General features: G+C 35.0%; 1 protein-coding gene across 1 annotated transcript in view; it reads left to right on the forward strand.

The window, feature by feature from the left end:
- Scp2 (sterol carrier protein 2) overlaps positions 1–23,318 on the forward strand; it is a 107,348-nt gene that overhangs the window by 10,261 nt on the left and 73,769 nt on the right. Inside the window, exons 3-6 of the mRNA XM_046450877.2 lie at positions 23–94; positions 4,356–4,487; positions 6,808–6,872; positions 18,132–18,258. Of these exons, the coding sequence (XP_046306833.1) occupies positions 23–94; positions 4,356–4,487; positions 6,808–6,872; positions 18,132–18,258 (396 nt within the window). The remainder of the gene's footprint in view (positions 1–22; positions 95–4,355; positions 4,488–6,807; positions 6,873–18,131; positions 18,259–23,318) is intronic.

Here is a 23,318-nt window from a genome sequence, read left to right on the forward strand (position 1 = left end):
ACACAGCCCTTTTGTTTTCTAGGCCAGAAGGCGTTAGCTGATGCGCAGATCCCCTACTCGGCAGTGGAGCAGGCGTGCGTTGGCTACGTTTATGGTAGGTGGTAAACCACGTTTTAAAAATTACTCACCTAGATATGGCAGCAGCTACATAAATGATAGAGGCTTTTGTGAATTATAAGCCTCAAAATATAGAATTCAGAATCCTATTCCCATCATTATAGGTTTCCTTATGTGTCGACCTACTGTAATTTTTTTTTGGTGCCATTATTGTATTGCCAAAACAGTAGATGAATTAAAAAAAAAACATTTTGACCTTTAAAGAGAAGAATTATTCATAATTCTACCATGTAAGGTATCTTCATCTGTTAGTGTTCAGAAGATAAATTTTATTCTTTGTTGTCTTAAAATTTGTATTTATTGACTTTTTTTGTCTAACAGAATTTTTCTGATTAGAAAAATGATACATGCTAATTGTTTAAAAAAAGGAACCCCCCTAAAAGCATAAGATGAAACAAGTCACCTCTAATCCTGTTATACAAAGCCAGTCTCCATTGATTTATTGGTTTATATCCTTTAGTGAGCATGTGTGTGTGCATAAGCATGTACATAGGATTTCTCTTAAAGAAAATAAGGTCTTTTTTTTTTTGTAATCTGCTTTTCTCATTTTACTACATTGAACATTTCCCATCTCATTAAGTCTCCTACCATCATTAACATTTTCCAGTTAAACTTATTATTTTTTGGAATGGATTAAATATTCACTTGATTCAAAAATATGAAAGATTATACAATGGTTATATAGTGTGAAGTCTCACTTTTACTCTACCTGTCCTGTAGTTTTCTTTCCTCATACAACCAGTTTTCCAAATTACTAGTGTATCTTTTCAGAAATAATTGATGCATATATAAACATGTGTGTGCATATGTAATTTCCCTTTCCCCTTACTTTTGTTACCCACATGGTAGCATAAGTATTATTTTGTATCCTGTTTTTTGTTTGTTTAGTGGTTTAAGTTCATATTATAAAGGGCTTCATTAGTCTTTCTTTATAGAGTAGTGTTTTATTAAATAAATGTATCATATTTTATTTAATCCATCCAATTTCAGGGGAGGGGGGTGCTGGGAATTGAACCCAAGGGTGCTTTACCACTGAGCTACATCCCCAGCCCTTTTATGTTTTTATTTTGAAACAGGGTTTCACTCAATTTCTTAGGGTCTTGCTAAATTGCTGAGGCTGGCTTCAAACTTGTGATCCCCCTGCCTCAGCCTCCCGAGTCACTGGGATTACAGGTGTGCACCATCATGCCTAGCTAATCCATCTACTTTTTTTTTTTTTTTTTAAAAAAAGAGAGAGAGAGAGAACTTTTTTAGTTTTCGGCGGACACAACATCTTTGTTTTTGTATATGGTGCTGAGGGTCGAACCCGGGCCGCACGCATGCCAGGCGAGTGCGGTACCGCTTGAGCCACATCCCCAGCCCCCATCCACTTTTTAAAAAAATATTTTGTTAGATATTGTTGGAAAAAAAAAAGATATTGTTGGGCCTTTATTTTGTTCATTTATTTACATGTGGTGCTGAAAATTGAACCCAGTGCCTCACACATGCTAGGAAAGTATTCTACCACTGAGCCACAATCCCAGCTCCTAATCCATCCACTTTCAGTGGATATTTAGGATTTTTTTATTTTTAGCATTTTAAAAGTATTTGTTAAATAAATACTGAATACATTTAAGGTGTATAAAATGATTTGATATATGTATATGTTGTGTAATGATTATCATAATCAAATTAATTAGCTTATCCATTGCCAACTATGATGTACATTAAAACTCCAGAATTTGTTTATCTTAAAACTGAAAGTTTGAGCCCTTTGGCTAGTATCTTCCCCTTATTTCCATAGCATTTTTTTAAAAATATTTTTTTAGTTGTAGGTGGACACAATACCTTTATTTTATTTATTTATATGTGGTGCTGAGCAATGGAATATTACTCAGCAATAAAATAGAATAAAATCATGGCATTTGCAGGTGAGTGGATGGAGTTGGAGAATATAATGCTAAGTGAAGTTAGCCAATCCCAAAAAACTAAATGCTGAATGTTTTCTCTAAGGAGGCTGATTCATAGTGGGGAAGAGAGAGCATGGGAGGAAGATGAGCATCATTACCCTAAGTACATGTATGAAGACACAGATGGTGTGAATATACTTTATATACAACCACAGATATGAAAAATTGTGCTCTGTATGTGTAATATGAATTGTAATGCATTTTGTATCATATATAACAAATTAGAATAAAAAATAAATATATGCGGTGCTGAGGATTGAACTCAGGGCCTCACATATGCCAGGCAAGCACTCTACCATTGAGCCATAACCCCATCCCCTCACATAGCATTTTTTTTCCTTTTTTTTTTATTGGTTGTTCAAAACATTACAAAGCTCTTGACATATCATATTTCATACATTTGATTCAAGTGGGTTATGAACTCCCATTTTTACCCCGTATACAGATTGTAGAAACACATCGGTTACACATCCACGTTTTTACATATTGCCATACTAGTGACTGTTGTATTCTGCTATCTTTCCTATCCTCTACTATCCCCCCTCCCCTCCCCTCCCATCTTCTCTCTCTACCCCATCTACTGTAATTCATTTCTCTCCCTTGATTTTTTTCCCTTTCCCCTCACATCCTCTTATATGTAATTTTGTATAACAATCACATAGCATTTTTAATGATTACATGAGTTCTAGTCTTGGAGATCTACTGCAGCTTATTTAGTGGTAGTAATGATACTTTGTTCTTGACATTTAAAGTTACTTCAAATTTCTAGTTGTTATGAAAATACTGTAAATATTATAGGAAATATCACTGCAGATGAATTTTTGTGCCTGTTATTTATTTCCTTGAGATCTCAAGATATCAAGGGAATCCTAGGAGGGAAACTTGCTGATTCAAAATAAAAAATGTGTGTATGAAAAGGATGTTCTTAAACCTTGCTGGAGAGTCTACCTTCCAATGTTCTCATCTTACTGCTCCAGAATTTCTGCCTTGGTGGTGTTACTTGGGAGAAGTCACATGTGTATTCAATATGGATCACATTTTTCTGGATTGCCCTTGTACATAGGCTCTTTCAAACTTTTTGAAATTGTGAAGTCTTTATTTATTTATTTTGAGACCTGGTTTCCTAAACTGATGTGGTCCTGACCTCATGGGATCATATAATCCTCTTGTCTCAGACTCCCAAGTAGCTGGGACTAGAGGTATATGCTGCCACACTTGGTTTAAGTTGTGTAGTGTGTATATGAAATGTTAAAAATAATGGCCTTCAATCGTTGGTATAGTTTTAAAAATTTACATACCAAGCTAGGCATGTTGGTGCATGCCTGTAATCCCAGCTATTCAAGAGACTTAGGAAGGAGAATTGTAAATTGGAGACCAGCCTGGGCAACTTAGTGAGTGAGACCCTGTCTCAAAATAATAAAGAAGTCTGGGGATATAACTCAATGGTAGAGTGCTTGTCTAGTATGTGTGAGGCCCTGAGTTCAATCCCTAGCACTAAAAAAGCAAAATTATTTCTGATAGTCAAGTATTCATGAAATAGTGGTCCATACCACTACCCAGATTGAATTCTTTACTACTATAGTGTCAATTCTCTACTTTTCCACCTCTGTATTATATAAAGAAAGTGTACGTATGTTCTTTGTTTTGATACTTTTTTATTTTTGAAGAGTATATGATGCTTAATGCTAAAACTGTTTCTAAATAAGGTGTTATTTTAGTCAGATATTTCACTGCTATGATCAAAAGACCTGACAAGAATAATTAAAGGAGGAAAAGTTTACTTGAGAGTAATGGTTTCAGAAGTCTCAGTTCATAGATGTCTCCATTCCTTGGGGTTTGAGGTGAGACAGAACATCATGGTGGAATACTATAGCACAGGAAAGCAGGTCAGTACATGGCCACCCAGAGCGGGTGTGGGGTGGGGAGTGCTGCATTCAACAAGGTATATATTTTATATACCCCAGTGCCTGCCCCCATGGACCCGCCTCTTCCAGCCATTCCTTACCTGCCTACAGTTACCATCCAGTGACTTAACACATGGATTAGGTTAAGACTCTCATAACTCAGTCATTTCAAACTCTAAACTTCTTGCATTGTCTCACACATGAGCTTTCGGGGAACACTTCACAATTCAACTGTAACAGATGTCAATAATGTATACGTCCTGCCCGTGTTGTATGCTAGGCAAAGGCATGATTCTGAAAAAACATAATGCAATATTATATTGTGTTACAGTTCCATGATTCCTGTATTATTGGCATTAAAATTTTAATTTGTTTTTCTGTATAGGTGATTCTACCTGTGGGCAGAGGGCTATCTATCACAGTTTGGGACTGACTGGAATTCCTATAATCAATGTTAACAATAACTGTTCCACTGGTTCTACTGCTTTGTTTATGGCCCGGCAACTGATTCAGGGAGGTAAGAAGAGGTTATATATCTAGTGTACTTGAATAAGTGTGGGACTATTTCCTGGTTAATTCACCCTTTTGACACATACAATTCAGTGTTTTTCATTATATTCATAGAATTGTGCAGTCATCATCACTATCTAATTTTAGAACATTTTTATTACTCAAAAAGAAACCTTGAGATGGCATGGTGCTACACACCTATAATCCCAGGTACTTGGGAAGATGAGAGGAGGATCGCAAATTGGAGACTAGCCCTGGCAATTTAGTGAGGTCCTTCTCAAAAAATATAAAGGGCTGAGGACAAGTTAGAGTGCTTGTCTTGTATGTGCAAGGGCCTAGGTTCAATCCCTAGAACAGAAAAAAAAAAAAAAGGAAAAAAGGGAAAGAAAAGAAAAAGAAACTCTGTATCTATTAGCAGTTACTCCTCATTTCCCTTTCCCGTCAGCCCCTAGCAAACCTTAATCCACTTTAATCTCTGTTGATTTACCTATTCTGAACACTTATATGAACAGAATCATATAATACAAGGCTTTTTGTGGTTTCTTTCACATAGCATAATGTTTTAATTCATGTTATAGCATATATTAGTATTTTATTTCTTTTTTTAAAAATATTTTTTTTAGTTGTAAATGGACACAGCGCCTTTATTTCATTTATTTATTTATTTATTTTATGTGGTGCTGAGGATTGAACCCAGTGCCTCACATGTGCTAGGCAAGTGCTCTACCACTGAGCCACAATCCCAGCCCATTTCATTCCTATTTTATGGCCAAATAATATTTCTTTGTGTGATATACCATATTTTATCTTGTTTCTGTATTTTTTGCTGTTATGCATAACATCACTATAAATAATTTTAAAATTTGTACACAACTTCAAAAGGCCCTTTCTCAAAATAAAAAGGGCTGGGGATATAGCTTAGTGGCAGAGCACTTGCTTAGCATGTGAGAGGCATGTATGAAGCTCTGGGTTCAAGCCCCAATATTGCTGAGAAAGAAAAGAATGAATAAATAAATAAATATAAAGCAAAAGAAAGAAAAATAACAAGGAAGTGGAACAAGGGACACTAGTTTTATCAAACGGTAAGATACAAAACTCCAAGAATTAAAACACTGAGTAGTAGAACAGTAATCAACAATTGAATTGGTAGAACAGAATAGAGAGCTTAATAAAAGACCCTAGAATATTTGGAGATATAGAATATGATGTGTATCCACAAGAACTGAGAACACACACACACACACACAAATTATACACAAAGCCAGGTGTGGTTATATACACTAGTAATTCCCATTACTCAGGAGGCTTGCCTCATATTTTCAGGGCTCCTGACTCAGCCTCCTTGAGTAGCTGAGATTATATTATAGATATGATGTCTGGCTTTATCTTCTGTTTTTTAAAGAAAATATTTGGCAATTTTGTCATGTTTTGCTTTTTAGTTGAACTTTAACATTGTTTTTAGATGTTTCCTCACTTCAAAAACAATTCTGTTGAGATTTTGATTTTGATTCTTTTAAATTTTTAGTTAAAATTTCCATTTAATTGACCACTTCTTTAAAATTCAGGATTAGTTTTTTTTTTTTTGGTACCAGGGATTGAACCCAGTGGGGTTTAACCACTGAGCCAAGTCCCCAGCCCTTTTTATATCTTTTTATATTTTATTTAGATACAAAGTCTTGCTGAGTTGCTAAGTGCCTTGCTAATCTGCTGAGGCTAGCTTTCAACTCCAGATCCTCTTGTGCCTCAGCCTCCCAAGTTGCTGTCATTACTGGCATGTGCCACCATGCTCAGCCAGGATTAGTTTTTTATATTTGTTTTTCATTGAAACATATTTCCACATTAATCAATTTTCTTTCTTTCTTTTTTTTTTTTTTTTTTTTGTGTGTGTGATGCTAGGATAGAACTCACATCATTGATTAGCATAGCTAATTAAGTGCTCTACAACCAATCTACATCCCCAGCTCTTATGTTTACTTTGAGGCAGAGTCTAAGTTGCCCAGGCTGCCTTGGAACTTGTGATCCTCCTGTATTAGTCTCCTGAGTAGCTGGGATTACAAATGTGCACCACCATGCCCACTGATTAAAACCTTTATTGGCATATTAAGACACAAGAGAAGAATTAGCATTTCTTTTTGAATGTTTTTTCTTATCTACAAGCATGTAAGACTTTTCTATGTAATTTTTTATTTATCAAAAATTTTGTAGACTTATAATATATTTTTGCATTTTATATAAATTATTATACTTATTTTAATTGAAGTATTTAATGTTATTTTGTTGGGTATCTGGAAATTTACATTTTCAAAATAATTACATTTTTCTTTAAGGTATGGCAGATTGTGCCTTGGCTCTTGGCTTTGAGAAGATGTATAAGAGAGGTCTTGAAACAAAAGTGAGTTTCACTTATTATTTTGGAGTTTTTATGAGAAACTTTGCCCATATATCATAAATAGAGTCTGTTAGTAAGCAATATATACCATGATTTGTCACAGTTATTTAATAAATGATACATTCTAAAAGCTGTAATTTTACCATATATGTACACATAGACCTTGGTATTTTAGAACAGTAAAGAATCTTAAAGAGTTATTTAGTTCAAGCTCTTTTTAAATCAGTGATGAAACTAGTGTTCAAAGGGGTCAAATTATTGAATTTCAGGTTAGTTTATCTACTTAATTTGAAAGTCATTCATTCAACAAATGAATTCCATTCAACAATTTGGAAAGAGTTAATAAAGCATGGGACTTCTGGCTGGGTTTAGTGGTATACATGTGTGCTCCCAGTGACGTGGAAGGCTGAGGCAGGAGATTCACAAGTTTGAGGCCAGCCTCAACAATTTAGTGAGACCCTAAGCAACTTAGTAAGATTTTGTCTTAAAATGATGCTTATGTTCACTTTTTAAAAAAACATTTATTCTTTAGTTGTAGATGGACACAATACCTTTATTTAATTTTTATGTGGTGCTGGGAATCGAACTCAGTGCCTCAAGCATGCTAGGCGAGTGCTTTTCCTCTGAGCCACAACCCCAGCCCCTTTGTCTTAAAATGGAAAGAAAAAAAAAGTGCTGGAGATATGACTCAGTCTCTAGGTTTAATCCCTACTACTGGGAAAAAAAAGAAAAAGTGTAGTAGGTTATTTGAGCTTTCTCTGCATTTTTTGAGATGACTAGGTGATTTTTGTCTCCAATTCTATTCATATGGTGAATTACATTTATTGATTTGCACACATTGAACTATCCTTACACCTCAGAATAAAACAAACTTGGTCAGTATGTATAATCTTCTTAATATGTTATTGAATATGATTTGCTAATATTTTATTAAGAAATTTTGCATCTAAGTTTGTCAATGATTTTGATCTGTTGCTTTCTTTCCTTGATGTGACCTTATCTAGTTTTAGTATCAGGGTGACACTGGTTTCATAGAATAAATTTAGGGTTTTTTTGGGGGCGGGATGCAAATGGTACTAGGGATTGAACTCAGGGGCACTCAACCACTGAACCACATCCCAAGCTCTATTTTATGTTTTATTTAGAGACAGGGTCTCACTGAGTTGCTTAGTACCTTACTGTTGCTGAGGCTGGCTTTGAACTCAAGATCCTCCTGCCTCAGCCTCATGAGCCACTGGGATTGTAGGCGTATGCCTGGCTCTCATAGAATGAATTAGAAAGTTAAAGTTCTATCCCTTTCTATTTCATGGAATAATTTGAGGAACATTGGCATTAATTCTTTAAAGTTCTGGTAGAATTCAGCTAAGAATCCATCTGGTCCTGGGCTTTTCTTTGTTGGAAGGCTTTTTATTACTGCTTCTCTTTCATTGCTAGTTACTGAATTATTTAGGTTTTTCTATGTTCTCTTGATTCAATTTTGAGAGGCCATATGTGTCTAGAAGTATATCCTTTCCTTATACGTTTTCCAACTATAAGTTTTCAAAATATACCTAATGATCTGCTGGATTTATGTGATGTCTGTGGTGATTTCTCCCTTTTCATCTCTAATTTCATTAATTTGGGTTTCTTTTCTTTCTTTGTTTTGGTTAGTTTGGCTAAGTGTTTATCAATCTTACCTTTTCAAAGATTCAACTCTTGGGCTGGGGTTGTGGCTAAGTGGTAGAGTGGCTGCCTAGGGATGGATGAGGCCCTGGGTTCTATCCTTAGCACCACATAAAAACAAATCAACATCAAATAAATAAAGGTTAAATTCTTTAAAAAAAAATAAAGATTCAACTTTTTGTTTCATTAATCAATTTTATTTTTTATTCTGTATTTCACTGATTTTTTAAAAAGTTATTTTTAGTTGTACATAGACACAATACCTTTATTTTGTTTATTTATTTTTATGTGGTGCTGAGGATCAAACCCAGTACCTCACATGTGCAAGGCAAGTGCTCTGCCACTGAGTCACAATCCCAGCCGTATTCCATCGATTGTAACCCTGCTCTTAATTGTTTCCTTCCTTCTGTTAGTTTTGGATTTTTTTTTTGGTACTGAACTTTTGAACTTTGAACTTTGGGCACTTTACCACTGAGCTACATCCCCAACCTTTTTTATATTTTTATTTTTAGACAGGGTCTCACTGAGTTTTTTAGGGCCTTGCTATGTTGCTGAGACTGGTCTTGAACTCGAGATCCTCCTGCCTTAGTCTTCCAAGTCATTTAGGTTATAGGCATGTGCCACTATACCTGGAATTGTTTTTGTTTTTCAAAGGCCTCAAGATGCATCACTAGGTTGTTTATTTTGTGTCTTTATGGTTTTATTATATAAGTACTCATTTCTATAAATATTCCTCTTAGAACTGCTTTTATAGTGTCCCAGAGGTTCTTGTATCTTGTATCACTATTCTTGTTTGAATCTAAGAATCTTTAAATTTCTCCCCTGATTTCTTCCCTCATCCATCATTCCAAAGTATATTGTAAAGCTGGGGTTATATAGCTCAGTTGGTAGAACACTTGCCTAGCACATTTGAGGCACTAGCACATCCTCAGCACCATACCACATAAAAATAAAATAAAGATATTGTGCCTATCTACTATAAAAAATATTTTAAAAAATATATTGTATAATCTCCACAAGTTTATATATTAGTCCTATATGTTTTTTTGTGTGATATTGATGCAAGAAATATATATATATATATGCGTGTGTGTGTGTGTGTGTGTATGTATATAAATGAAATACAGATTTTTTTTTTCTCTTGAGGCTTTTAAAATTATACCCTTGTTCTTCTCTTGAGGCTTTTAAAATTATACCCTTGTTCAGTAGTTTGGCATTTTAATTATAATGTGACTTGGAGAGGTTTTTGTTTTTTGTTTTGATCTTGTCTATCTGGGTTTCTGTATCCTGTATCTGAATGTCCACCTCATTCTCAAGGTTTGGAAATTTTTGTTATTATTTTCTGGAAGAGGTTATTCATGACTTTAGCTTGCCTCTCATAACCCTCTGATTCTAATGTTTCTTAAATTTTGTCTCTTAATGTCCCAAAGTTCTTGTATATTCTGGTTATGGTTACTTTTTTTCTCTTCCATAGTGTTTGAATGTTGAAGACTGACCACTTTATTATCTTGCAACTCTGAGATTCTTCTTTCTTTAGCATGGGCTATTTAGAGAAACTTTCAATTGAACATTCTATTTGATTTATTGTTTCTTTCATTTTCAATATTTATACTTATTTCTTCTTCAACATCTCTATTTCCATATTGAATTTTTCATTCATATCCTGTATGGTTTTCTTAATTCATTGGAGTTTTCTTCGTTCATTCATTGATGATTTTCATAATCATTCTTTTGTATTCTTTTTTTTTTTAAGAAGGACCCTAATCCAATGTGAATGACCATTACTTTCTCTCTCTCTTTTTTTTTTAGAGAGAGAGAGAGAGAGAATTTTTTAATATTTATTTTTTAGTTTTTCGGCGGACACAACATCTTTGTTTGTATGTGGTACTGAGGATCGAACCCCGGCCGCACGCATGCCAGGCGAGCGAGCTACCGCTTGAGCCACATCCCCAGCCCTCTTTTGAATTCTTTATGTGATATTTCATCCACTTCAATATCTTTGGAGTTGGTTGCTGGTGACTTATGAACTTTAAGAAGCATTGTATTGCCTTGTTTTTCATATTTTATGTATTCCTGTATTGGGTTTATACATCTGTTCGGATGCTTTCTCTTCCATTCTTATGTGGGAGCCTTTTTATGATCCAGCCTTCTGTTACTAAAGTTATGGGATATCAGGTGTTGTTAATTTTTTAATATATTTCCAAATGGGTTTAGGAGTATAATTTTCCTGACAGCTCTTTAGTGATGATTAGTGTGTTTGATACAGTGTATATTGTGTTAGAGCTTGAGGATTCCACTTTCCTTGTAGGTCTCAAAAGAATGGGGTCCTTCTTATTAATCCGACAATTGTGTTTTATACAGAATAGTATGTGGGGCATACACTCTGTGATTGCTCTTCTTCATGTATATTCTAAAGAGGGAGCAGGGAGATTTAGATGAAGATCCATTGAAGGTGTGGTGTCCACAATCTTTGTGTTAATCTCTCTGTTTTTGCTGTAGGAGTGGCTATACTTGAGTGGACCTAAGAACCCCTATCCTAGCCATTATTAACTAAGTACTAAAGTGTTTGACTAATTACTAAAGGGCTTGACTTACTTTTGGGGTTTTGGCTCTTCCATACTTTGTATTAAAGTACCCTTGAAGTTTGAGTATGGGACTGGGGATGTGGCTCATTGGTAGAGTGTCTGCCTGACATATATGAGGCTCTGGGTTTGATCCCAGCATCACAATACAAAACAAAACAAAATAAACAAACAACAACAACAAAACAAAGAAACTTGAGTGTGGTAGTTTATGTTTGGAGCAAGGTGAAGTATCTCTTGACTGGGTTTAGCTCCACAGCAGAGTCTCTACCCTCTGAGTTTGTAGTGTCCTGGTAGATTCCTAGTGTGTCCCAGAAAAGGGAAAAACAAACATTAACAACAACAGATGCAAACAGTATAGAGCGTTAAAACAAATATTTGGTGCCCACTATAACATCTACAGCACTAATTACCACAAAAATAGGAATGGTGGTGTCAGTAGTTGCCAACAGCAAAACCAATAAATACCATGAATTATATTTGACATTGAACAACAGGTGTCAACCAGTTATTCCATCCATAGAACTAACTGCAATAACATGAATAGTGGGGACAGGATTTATATAAACCAAATAGTTCTAAAAGATGGTAAAATACAGTTTTTCAAGAGAGAAGAAAATGTGATAAGAAGACCAAAGAAAGTTTAGAATGTTCAGAGTGTGAACATAGAGAAATCAGAAGAGATGTAGCAAGTGATGATTATAAAGATGGAGAAAAAAAATAAAAGGAACAAAGTGGAGAGAGAAAGAGAACAAGAGAATTTGGCAATTAGAGAGAGAAGGAGAGAAAGAAAAATAAGAGAAACAAATATAAAAAGAAAAAAATCCCTAACCCTCAAAAGACAAAAATATCAATTATTAAAAAAAGCTAAAAAATGAGAAAACACACACACACACACACACACACACACAGAGGAAAAACGATTTGTAATGAAAAATGAAGAAACTGTCTCCACCAAGTGGTCAAAACTGAGGAGGAATTATCACTGACTATCCTGTTTCTTGGGGTATGTACCCCTTAGAACAAGGGGTGGGATTTTTTGGACTCTTGTTCTTTCCGTGTTGCTCACTGAACTGCCATCTGGAATGGCCTAGAATTGAAGCTAGTTGAAATAGTTTTCTAGTTTCCTTTCTCCCTAATCTCAGATGGAACAGAAATACTCTCAGTTGGAGTTTTGTCTAGACAAACCAGATCAATGTACTCCAATGTGGAACTGCTGCAGAGTTGTAAGTGGAGAGTTCTGGTGGCTGGGAGTTAGGTTTCTTCAGGTCTTTGTAACTTTGTTGGGTTGTATCTATTCTTGAGAGATTAGATCAGTATACCCCAAGAGCCAGGCGGATGTTGATTTCTGCTGAGAGTCTGGATCTCAGGAGCCTCCTGAGAATTCTAAGGGTGGGGGAATCAACCCTTCACAGGGCTCAGACACTCTGCTGCTGCCCACTGATATGGCCTTCCCAGGCTCAGTCCCTGAGTGTAATTATACTCACCTCTTCAGTTTCCTGATCCTCTTCAGTTGGTCATGTGAGTTGCTGGTCATGTGAGCTGCCAGACTCAAAAGGAAAGTAGGTGCACTCCCCTCTGTACCTTTGACTTGAATCTTCCTGGATATAATCTTTTCTATGCCTATTTCAATCATGTTCTGCCAGGGATACCCTAGGCCACATAGTAGGCACATGCCAGGATAATATGGCAATATTTGCTATGATCTCCTGGGTTACTGAAGGAGCAAGCTGCAGCATGGTCTTCTCAAGATGGCTCCCTGCTTCAGCCCTCTGCTTACCCACTGAGAAAACACAGCACCTTTAAAACACCCGTTCACCGTGCAGCCTCTGGATCAGCTAAGTTCAGACTGCTTTTCTGTTCTATAGGTTTTTCCATGTCAGATTTGTCTATTGAGTTTTTCTGTCTGTGCTATCCCTCCCTCTGTGGTAAAGCAGTGCTGCTTCTGCTGATGCAACCAGCATGGCAGCAATCTACTCTTACTTGTTATTTGTTAAGTGCACCCATATTTCTGAAGAGTCTCTGATATTCAATTTCTTGAATTCTTTTTTGCACCCACCTCACTGAGAAGAGTATTCCTGCTGCTTGAATCCTGAGCCACAGAGCAACTAGAAATGCAGCCTTCCTCTAATCTGCCATCTTGAATACTCTACTAATCAGTCTCTTAAAATGTGGTTACTGAGGGACTAAATTTTTAATTTTAATTAATTTAAATTAATACGCAAGTAAGTTGTTAGCAAATTTTTAAATATGTTTGGAATAACTTGGGCCTGTGAATCTCCTTTTACAACTGCAGGTTTCATAAAATCAAAATATAGTTCAAATACTTCTGATAGAAACTTGTATCCAAGTTGAGATGTGTTGTAAGTATATAGTACACAGAAGATCTCACTTAGTGTGAGAAAAGAATGTAAAATGTCTCAATTCTTAAATATAGATTACATATCCAAATTAGCACATTTAAGATCCTTCCATTTCTTCTCCAAACTCCTAATATTTATTAGTTGTCTGATTTTACATTTAACAAAGTTTTAATACAGTCTTTTTAAAAAAAATTTTTTAATAGTTGTAGATGGACAGCATACCTTTATTGTGTTTTTTTTTTTTTTTTTTTTTTTTTTTTTAAGGTGGTGCTAAGTATCGAACCCAGTGCCTCACACATGCTGGGCAAGTGCTCTGCCATTGAGCTACAGCCCCAGCCCTGTAATACAATCTTTGTAACCATAATTCCTATGATTAGTCTTTTCCTTTATATTTAAATGGTCCAAATTTTCACTTAGTGCTTTTTTTTCTTTTTTTTTAAATTTCCTCCTTTCTCTTTCTTTTCTTTTTTCTTTTTCTCGTGGTGCTGGGGATCAAACCCAGGCTCTTAAGTATGCTAGGTAAGCAGTCTACCAGTAAGATATACCCTAGCTCCATTGCTGTTTTTAAATGATATTTTCCCATTGTAGAATTCTTAATTTTAATTCTCTCTTGTTTGGTTAGATTTTGTCATTTAGTAGTGTTTTTTTATTTTAGTTTTTAAATTTTAAATCATAAAAATATATACATGAGCATCCAGGTACAGTGGCATATGTCTGTAATTTCAGATACTTGGAAGGCTTAGGCAGGCGGATTGGAAGTTTGAGGCCAGCCTGGGCAACTTAGGGAAATCCTGTCTCAAAATTAAAAACAGAAAAAGGATGCTCACTATAAACTATCTCTGGGTTCAGTCCCCAGTACCAAAAAAATAAAAAAGGGCTAGGGATGTAGCTCAGTGTTAGTGTCCCTGGGTTCAATCCCCAATGCCACATCAAAACAAAACAAAACATCATGAGCACCTTTATAAATATATTTTTGGGCACATTATATTTTAGGATATATTCCTAAAAGTAGAATGATTGAGTTAAAGGTATACACATTTTTAAGACTTTTGATTCTTATTACCAGAAAGATTATAGGACTTTAAGTTTTCACTGGGAGTGTATGAAAGTACCTGTATTGTTTCCCCCTATACCCTCCTCAAAGATGCACAGTTTTTAATCTTTGCAAATTTATTAGTTGAAATATATATTACAATCTAATTTTAGAACTTTTTTGACATCCTAAAAAGAAATCCTATATATACTAGCAGTCCTTTCCCTTTCCTGCCCACTCCTAGCCAGCTTTAGGCAACTACTAATCTACTCTGTCTTCATCGAGTTGCCTGTTCTAGATATTACACATAAATGGAATCATACACTATCTTTTGTGTCTGGCTTCTTTTACTTAGTTTTCAGGGTTCATTTATGTTGTAGTATATATCATTACTATGTTCTTTTTTTATTGCTGAATAGTATTCCAGTGTCAGCTATACCACAGTTTGTTTATTCATTTGTATGTTGATTACACACTTAACGTTGCTTCTACTTTTTAACTTTTGAGAACAATGCTGCTATGTACATTCATAATAATATAATAATATTTTGTTTATGGAGATAGGTTTTCAGTTCTCTTGGGTGTACATCTAGGACTGAAATTTCTGGTTTAAAATCCAATGAATTGCCAAACTGTTAATAATTTACATGGATTTCCCTAACAAAACACCATAGACTGGTTGGCTTAAAGCCAGAAATTTGTTTCTTACAGCTCTGAAGTCCAAGACCAAAGATGCCAGCTGATTCATTTCTTTGTGAGAAATGACTTATAGTCAGCTTACAGATAGCTGCTGTCTTGCTGTGCCTTCACTCAGTTTTTACTTGGTACTCAGTCTTCTTCAAGAGAAGATTTGTCTTCCTCTTCTTGAAAACTGCTTTGCCTGTGGATTAAGACCCCAAATTTATAATCCCATTAAACTTTACTTCCTAAAAGCTCTATCTCCAATACAGAGTGAGGGTAGGGCATCCCTATGAAATTGGGAGAGACATGATTCAGTCCATAGTAATGGGGGCTCCAATTTTGCTACATCTTGCCAACACTTGTTATTATTTGTCATTTATTTTTTTCTTTTTGGAACTAGGATTGAACTCAGGAGTGCTTAACCACTGAGCCACATCCCCAGCCTTTTTATTTTGAGAAAATATCTCACTAAAGTTGTATAGGGCCTCATTAAGTTGCTGAGGAGGCCGGCCTTGAACTTGTAATCCTTCTGCCTCAGCCTCCTGAGTCACTGGATTACAGGTGTGTGCCACCATGCCTGACTTATTTGTCTTTTTGATTAAAGCTGTTTAGAGATGTGAAGTAGTATCTCCTTGTGGTTTTGATTTATATTTCCATAACTGATTGATGTTGAGCATCTTTTCATGTGCTTAGTGATCATTGTTTATCTTTTTTAGAGAAATGTCTATTCAAGTTTTTTGTCCATTTTAAAATTAGGGTATATGTTTTTATTGAGTTGTTAAAGTTTTTTTATACATTCTAGATGCAAACTCCTTATTTAATTTGCTGATATTTTCCCCATTAATTGAGTTGTATTTTCATTTTGTTAATGTTGTCCTTTGATGCCAGAGTTTTAATTTTGATGAAGTTCAATTTATATTATCAGTATTTATTGTTATTCTTATTGTTAGGTGGTACTGGGGTTTGAACCCAGGGTCATTCTACCATTGAGCTATATTCCAGCCCTTTATTTGTTTATTTAAATTTTGAGATAAGGCGTAAATTGCCCAGGCTAACTTTGTACTTGTGATCCTCCTGCCTCAGCCTCCTGATTGAGTTATCTTTTTGTTGCTTGTGCTTTTGGTGTCATAGCTAAGATAACCTTTGACAAATCCAAGCCATAAAAATTTGCTCCTGATTTCTTCCAAGAGTTTTGTAGTTTTAGCTGTTACATTTAGGTCTTTGTTCCTTCTGAGCTTTATTTATTTATTTTTTTATGAGGTATGAAGTAAGGCTCCAACATTCTGGATGTCTTTTATTTGATTTTTTTCTTGCCTAATTACCATTGATAGAACTTCCAGTTGGATAGAAGTGGTAAGAACAGAAATCCTTATCTTGTTTCTGACCTTATAAGATCTTATAAGTCTTTTGCCATTAAATATGAACAAGATATTAGCTACAAAATCAAATGGTCAGTGGTTACCAGATGGTTACCAATAGTTTACTATGTTCTTAGAATAGTAATATTACCTCTGGATTAAAAACTTTTTTTCCTTTTCATTTTTTTATCATGCTGGGTATTGAACCCAGAATCTTGTACATGCTAGACAAGTCTTTTTTAGATGTTGATGGACCTTTAATTTATTCAGTTATTTATATGTGGTGCTGATAATTGAACCCAGTGCCTCATACATGCTAGGCAAGCGCTCTACTACTGAGTCATAACCCTAGCCCCTGCTAGGCAAGTCTTTATCACTGAACCACATTCCCAGTCCTGCCTGTGGATTGTTGGTAGATGTCTTTTATTAGGTTGAAGAAAGTTACCTTTTCCTGTTTTTTGTTTTTATTTTAGTTTTTGTAATGCAAATTGTCTTTTAAAAAAAATTTTAAGTGCTTTTTCTGTGTCTATTGAGATGATTGGGTGGTGTTTGTCCTCTGTTCTATTGATATAGGGTATTACATTAATTGATTTACAGGTGTTAAATGAACATTGCATTCTTGAGATAAATTCCACTTAGTGTGATGTTTCATCCTTTTTATGTGTTGGTGCTTTCAATTTACTAGTATTTTGTTTAGGATTTTTTTCTCTAAAAAAATGATTTTATATTCATCAGAGATAGTGGTCTATAGTTTTCTTGTGATGGCTGTCTACTCTACTTACTGTGTGGGAGGCTGTGTGCTAGATTGGGGTTTGCATACAGAGGTGTATGGTAGAGTAATAGGTGAATTGACAAAACAGTTAGCTTTCCCTCTATGGAATATTTGCAGTGGGGAATTCTGATCTTCTTTTCTAGAACCATGAAAACAGATGTGGTTATACTTTCTGTGCATCACTTTATCCTTTTCCTGATTAGCTCCTTCTCTGAAACACCTAATTATGCTATTACCTTAGTGTCTTTGTTCTTGCTATTCCATCTGCCTAGCATGTTCCTTTCTCAAGATTACCTAAATAACTTACTCCCCACTCCATTACATCCCTGCTTAAATGTCACTATCAATGAGATCTCCCCTGACCATTGTCTGTAAAATAGCACTTCTCACCTTCAGTCCTTATCTTTTTCCTCATATATATTATTCTTCATAGCATTATTATTTCCATTTCAATTTATTCTTGTCTCTATCATCACCTTCTTCCTTTCTTCCTGCCAAATGTAAATGTCAGATGAGAAGAATCTTTAATTGATGTGTTTATTCTTCTATTCCCTGAACCTTGAATAGTTATTATCACATATTGCATGCTTGATCAGTATTTTTTAAATAATTAATACCTCTTTGATTGTTTGAAAAATATTTTTCTTCTTCCCATGTTTTCCTGCAAAGGATTTACTGATGATTTTATTTACATTGACCATTTTTGGTTTACTATGTTCTTAGAATAAGCAAAGTTCTTTCAAATAGTGTAAGAGTTGAAAGAGACACATACGATGCTATTACTTATTAAATTTTGTTTTTTACCTCTTAGTTTTCAGATAGGACCAATCCAATTGATAAACATTTTGAAGTCTTGGTCAATAAGTATGGAATTTCTGCCCACCCAGTTGTTCCTCAGCTGTTTGGTTCTGCTGGAAAAGAACACATGGAAAAATATGGTATGTTAAAAAACAAAACAACACTTTAAGGTGACAGGTACAGTGATGCAACCTGTAATCCCAGCTACCTAGGAGACATGGAGGCAGGAGAATCATAAGTTTGAGGCCAGCCTGGGCAACTTAATGAGGCCCTGTAGGTCATCAATGGATCACTTGTTTAGCAGCAAAGCCCTAGGTTCAATCCTCAGCACCATAAAAAACAACAAAACCTAAGACTCATTACTAGTTATATATTTATTAAGGAACTGTGGAGGATATCATGATATATAAGATATAAACTAGTTTTTGAACTAGGTTGGTGAAGTAGTCCCTGTACAGAAAGTATACATAGGACATCATATGGGAAGTACACCTAGAATACTACATAGTAGGAAATTGAAATAGGAAAAAGTACATTTTTTTGTCTCCTTTAATCAGGGATGATAAATTGAGGATTACCAGTTCTGAATATGATAGTAAAACTTTAAACTTGTTCTTGATAATAGATTTATATAGCCAAATTGTATTCTTTTAAAAAATTTTTTTGTTGCAGTTGGACACAATATCTTTATGTTTTATTTTTATGTGGTGCTGAGGATTGAACTCAGGGCCTCGCACGTGCTATGCGAGTGCACTACCGCTGAACCACAACCCCAGCCCCTCAAATTGTATTCTTATTATTTGAGTCTATCAGGAGTCTGTCATCATCCCATATTCCATGGCATTTTAAGGGGTTAAAATTTCTTAGTTGATTTGGATTTTGTAGCTAATATTATGTTCTTTGACTGATGGTCAATGGTTACCAGATGGGTAAAGCATGGGTTAGTGAAGATAGGGTGATTTTTTTTCTATTGTATGACTGAACCACTGCCTTATTGAATATTATGAGATAAGAAAGAAGATGACCATGTTTAACAGGTCAGCACTCCAATTCTTTGCAGGAAAAATATCCTAGGCTCAATAGGCAGCATCAAGTAGTCAGAAAGGAAACAAGTCTTTCAGCAAGAATGGAAGTAAGTGGCACTTCCATTTACTAAAATTCTCAAAGCAGAAACATGAATCAACTTTGATAATTCTTCCTCCCTTTCTTCCACTTCAGTTTCTTACTATGTCCTAGAAATTCTACCTGTGAACCATCAAACTATCTTCTTTCGTCCAGTTCTTTCATTACCATAGCTCTTTTCTTAGGTAGACTTTTTTTTTTGGGGGGGGGGGTAGGGGTGCTGTCCCACTGAACTATATCCCCAGTCCTATTTATTTATTTAGAGACAGGGTCTTACCAAGTTCCTAAGCTGGCCTCGAAGTTGCAATCCTCCTGCCTCAGCTTCCCAAGTCACTGGGAATTATAGGCAGGTCCCTCTGCCCCTGGGTAGGTTAGAATTTTTCAAACATTGATTGTAACCCACTAGGAAATTATGGAATCGAATCAAGTTTAGTGGGTCAAGCCAACCATTTCTTTTAATCTGAACTTTGTATTGTTGTCTATTATCACTCAAAATAGAGAAGTAAACAAAACACTGTACACAGCAAGCAAGAATGTGAATTCTCATAAAGGTGATAGCTTGTGACCTACATTACCACCTAGGTTAAAAAAAATAATGTTGTCAGCATCCAAAATTCCTCAGTGTACATTATTTTTGTCTTATGAACTTTGTAGGTTTCTTGATCATCTTGAGTCATTGCTTTAGCCACCCCCACAAATCTTATTGTAATGTGTTCTTTTCTACCATGAGACTCTTCTGAAATAGTTGAGGGTCAAAAATCTTAAGCTTCCTAGTGGCCCTTTATTTGAGAGAATTTGTAAAACAGAGCTGTCTGAACTATGTACTGAGGTATTCCATTTAATCTTTCTGAGATCTTTTTTTTAATATTTAATTTTTAGGTGTAGATGGACACAGCAAAATGCCTTTATTTTTATGTAGTGCCAAGGATCGAACCTGGGTCCTGCCCGTGCTAGGCGAGCGCTCTACCGCTGAGCCACAATCCCAGCCCCCTTTCTGAGATCTTAACTGAGGATTTGACATAGCCTGGGCTTCATCTCAGACAGTGTTTTATTGGCAGTGTCATGAATTTGATCTTTGCTGAAAGTCTATTTCTTAATTTTAGCATCTTTTACCTCTAAAAAATCTGAGAATTTTCAAAACTATCACGTTCTAGGTTCTTTTTGTTTAACAATTGTTTCCTCAATATAAAGATACAGAATTTTACTATAAGTTGCAATAAGAAATCAGGTAGCAACTTCAACATTTCGTATGTTTTCTAATTTTGCACATAATTTCAGGCAATAGTATTATAAAAATCCCTGTGTTTTTATAAGAAGAATCTCCCTTCATCTAGTTCCTGGTCAGATTTTCTTTATCTTCTTATAAGTTCTCACCTACAGCATCTTCAAAGGACTTCAAAGATACCACTAATATTCTCTTCTAGGCACTTCAGGCTTTTACTAGCAGTTTCCTCAAAGTCTACTTTCTGGTTCCAAAGCCATTCAAATATTTTACATTTTTGTTCAGTGAGACTGAACAATCAAGGATTGATTGTTCCTTGATCAAGGAACTGGCAGATTCATTGTCTGGTGAAGGCCCACTTTCTGATTCATGGAAGGCATCTTCTCATTATGTCCTCATACAAGAAAAAGGAAAGAGAGCTCTGGGACCTCTTTTATGAGGCCACTAATCCCATTCATGAGGGCTCTGTCCTCATGATTTGATTACCTCTCAAAGGTCCTACTTTCTGTTACTATCACCTTGGGGATTAGGTTTCAACATATGAAGTTTGTGGAGATATAAACATTTAGTCTATTGTGCCCCTCAAAGGCCCATCTCCTAATAACAATTAGGAACAGGGTTGGACATAAGAATTCAAGGGAATGAAGTGCAGTGGCACATGCTTGTAATCCAAGTTTCTCAGGAGGCTGAGGCTGAAGGGTTGTAAGTTCAAAGCCAGCCTTAGCAATTTAGCAAGGCCCTAAGCAACTTATGGAGTCCCTGTATCAAAATAAAAAATAAAAAGGGTGGGGATGTGGCTCAGTGATTAAGTCCCTTTGGTTCAATTCCCAGTACCAAAAACTAAAACAAAACAAAACAAAACAACAACAATAACAACAACAACAACAAAAAAAGAAAGAAATTAGGGGCTGGGAATGAAACTCAATGGTAGAGCTTCACATGAGGTTCTTCTAGCATGCATGTGACCCTGGTCCCCAGCACAACAAAACAAACAAACAAACAAAAACAAGAAAGGAAATACATGAACTAATTTAGAGAGAACTGTTGTATTTATGATGTTGTTATCCTAGAAAATTAAAGTTTTCCTTATATATAAACGTTTTATTTCATGTGAAATAAATTTATTTCACATTTTATTTATTTTTAAATAACTTCCTTAATTGCTTTAGTCGTCTTTGAGGCAAATGGATGTTTCTTTGTTGTTATGTCCTCTAAATTAGTTATTAGCTGTGTGTATGTATATATATGTATATAGATTTCTATTAATTAAAAAAATATTTTTAGTTGTAGATGGATATAGTACCTTTATTTTGTTAATTTATTTGTGGTGCTAAGGATGGAAATCAGTGCATTACATGTACTAGGCAAGCCCTCTACCACTCAGCCACAACCCCAGCCCTCTGTGTATTAATTTTATGACTTGCTATATTATTAAATTTTCTAATTTGGGGGTTAGTTTTGTTATTGATTTTATTTAAAGGTGTTTTTCAGATAAGCAACTATATTATTTCACCTGCAAAAAGAGTGAGTTTTACTGCATCTTTACTAAGTGTAATGTTTCTAATTGATTTCTTTTTTATAATTGCTTTAGCCAATACTATAAGTACATGTTAAATAGTAATGAAGATAATAGACATCCTTGTCCTTCCTATTCCTGATTTCATTGTTTTCCCTTTAAGTAAGACCCTGGCTTCAGGACAATGATATATACAGTTTGAGCCTTCTCTAATCCAAAAATCCAAAATCTGAAATACTCTGAAATCTGAAATGCAGAGTTAGATTCTGTTGCTGTTATTTTATGTAGTAATTTCAATTTAATATTTATAACTGATGTTGACTTATAATTTTTTTGTTAGGACTTTAACAAGTTTTATACTTGCTTCATAAAAAGAAATATGAAGTTTCTTTTTTTCTTTTTCTTTTTTTTTTACTCTTAATGCTATAAAATAGTTTATGGAGCATTGGGACCATGTGATCTTTGTAAGTTTGGTAGAATTTCCTGTGAAACTATGTGGGCCTGTTTTTTTTTTTTTCCCCCCCCTGGAGGGTAGTTGCTTGGTAATTTCCTCTATTTCTTTTATGTTTAAATATTCTGTAACCATTTTTGGCAGTCCAGAAATTACCCAATTTAGATTTTTAAGTCAACTTATATGGAAGTCTGAAAAGTAATCTTTTATAGTTAAAAATTTTATTTCTATTTAAAGTAGGAAAAGTTTCTCAGCCTGTTCTTACTTTTACTGCTGGAAACTGTAGAACAACAGTAGGCTGCCACCAGCTCACCTCTTTGCCCTCTGCAGGTTTTCTTCTGGCTGCTTTTGTTCCCTCAAAGAATGAGCAGTTGTTGGCTGGGATTTGGTCTTTTCCCTTTTCTTTTTTTCTAACTTATAGATAATTTAAAGTTTTGGCATCTTCTGTTTTCTGGTTATGCTGATTGTATGGTTTTGTGCTATCTTATTTTTTCTTGTGAGTTTATATTGTTTTGGATATACACACATACACACACACATATTTGTGTTTATATATGTTTTCTTTGTTCAGCTTTTGTTTGGAAGCTACTGAAATACATGAATATATATTTCAATAACTTAGACTTAAAAAGAGGGAGCACTTCCAAAGAAACTATAGAATTCAATAACACAATCAATAACTTAGACTTAACTGACATACATAGAATATTTCACCCTTCAATGAGCGAATACACTTTCTTCTCAGCAGCACATGGATCCTTCTCTAAAATAGACCATATACTATGCCACAAAACAACTCTTAGCAAATATAAAAAAATATAGATACTACCCTGTATTCTATCAGATCATAATGGAATGAAATTAGAAATCAATGATAAAATAAGAAATA

The sequence above is a fragment of the Marmota monax genome, unplaced genomic scaffold (assembly GCF_021218885.2).
Source record: "Marmota monax isolate L192 unplaced genomic scaffold, Marmota_monax_Labrador192_F-V1.1 WCK01_AAM20220418_F8-fsc00023, whole genome shotgun sequence".
NCBI classification, from domain to species: domain Eukaryota; kingdom Metazoa; phylum Chordata; class Mammalia; order Rodentia; family Sciuridae; genus Marmota; species Marmota monax.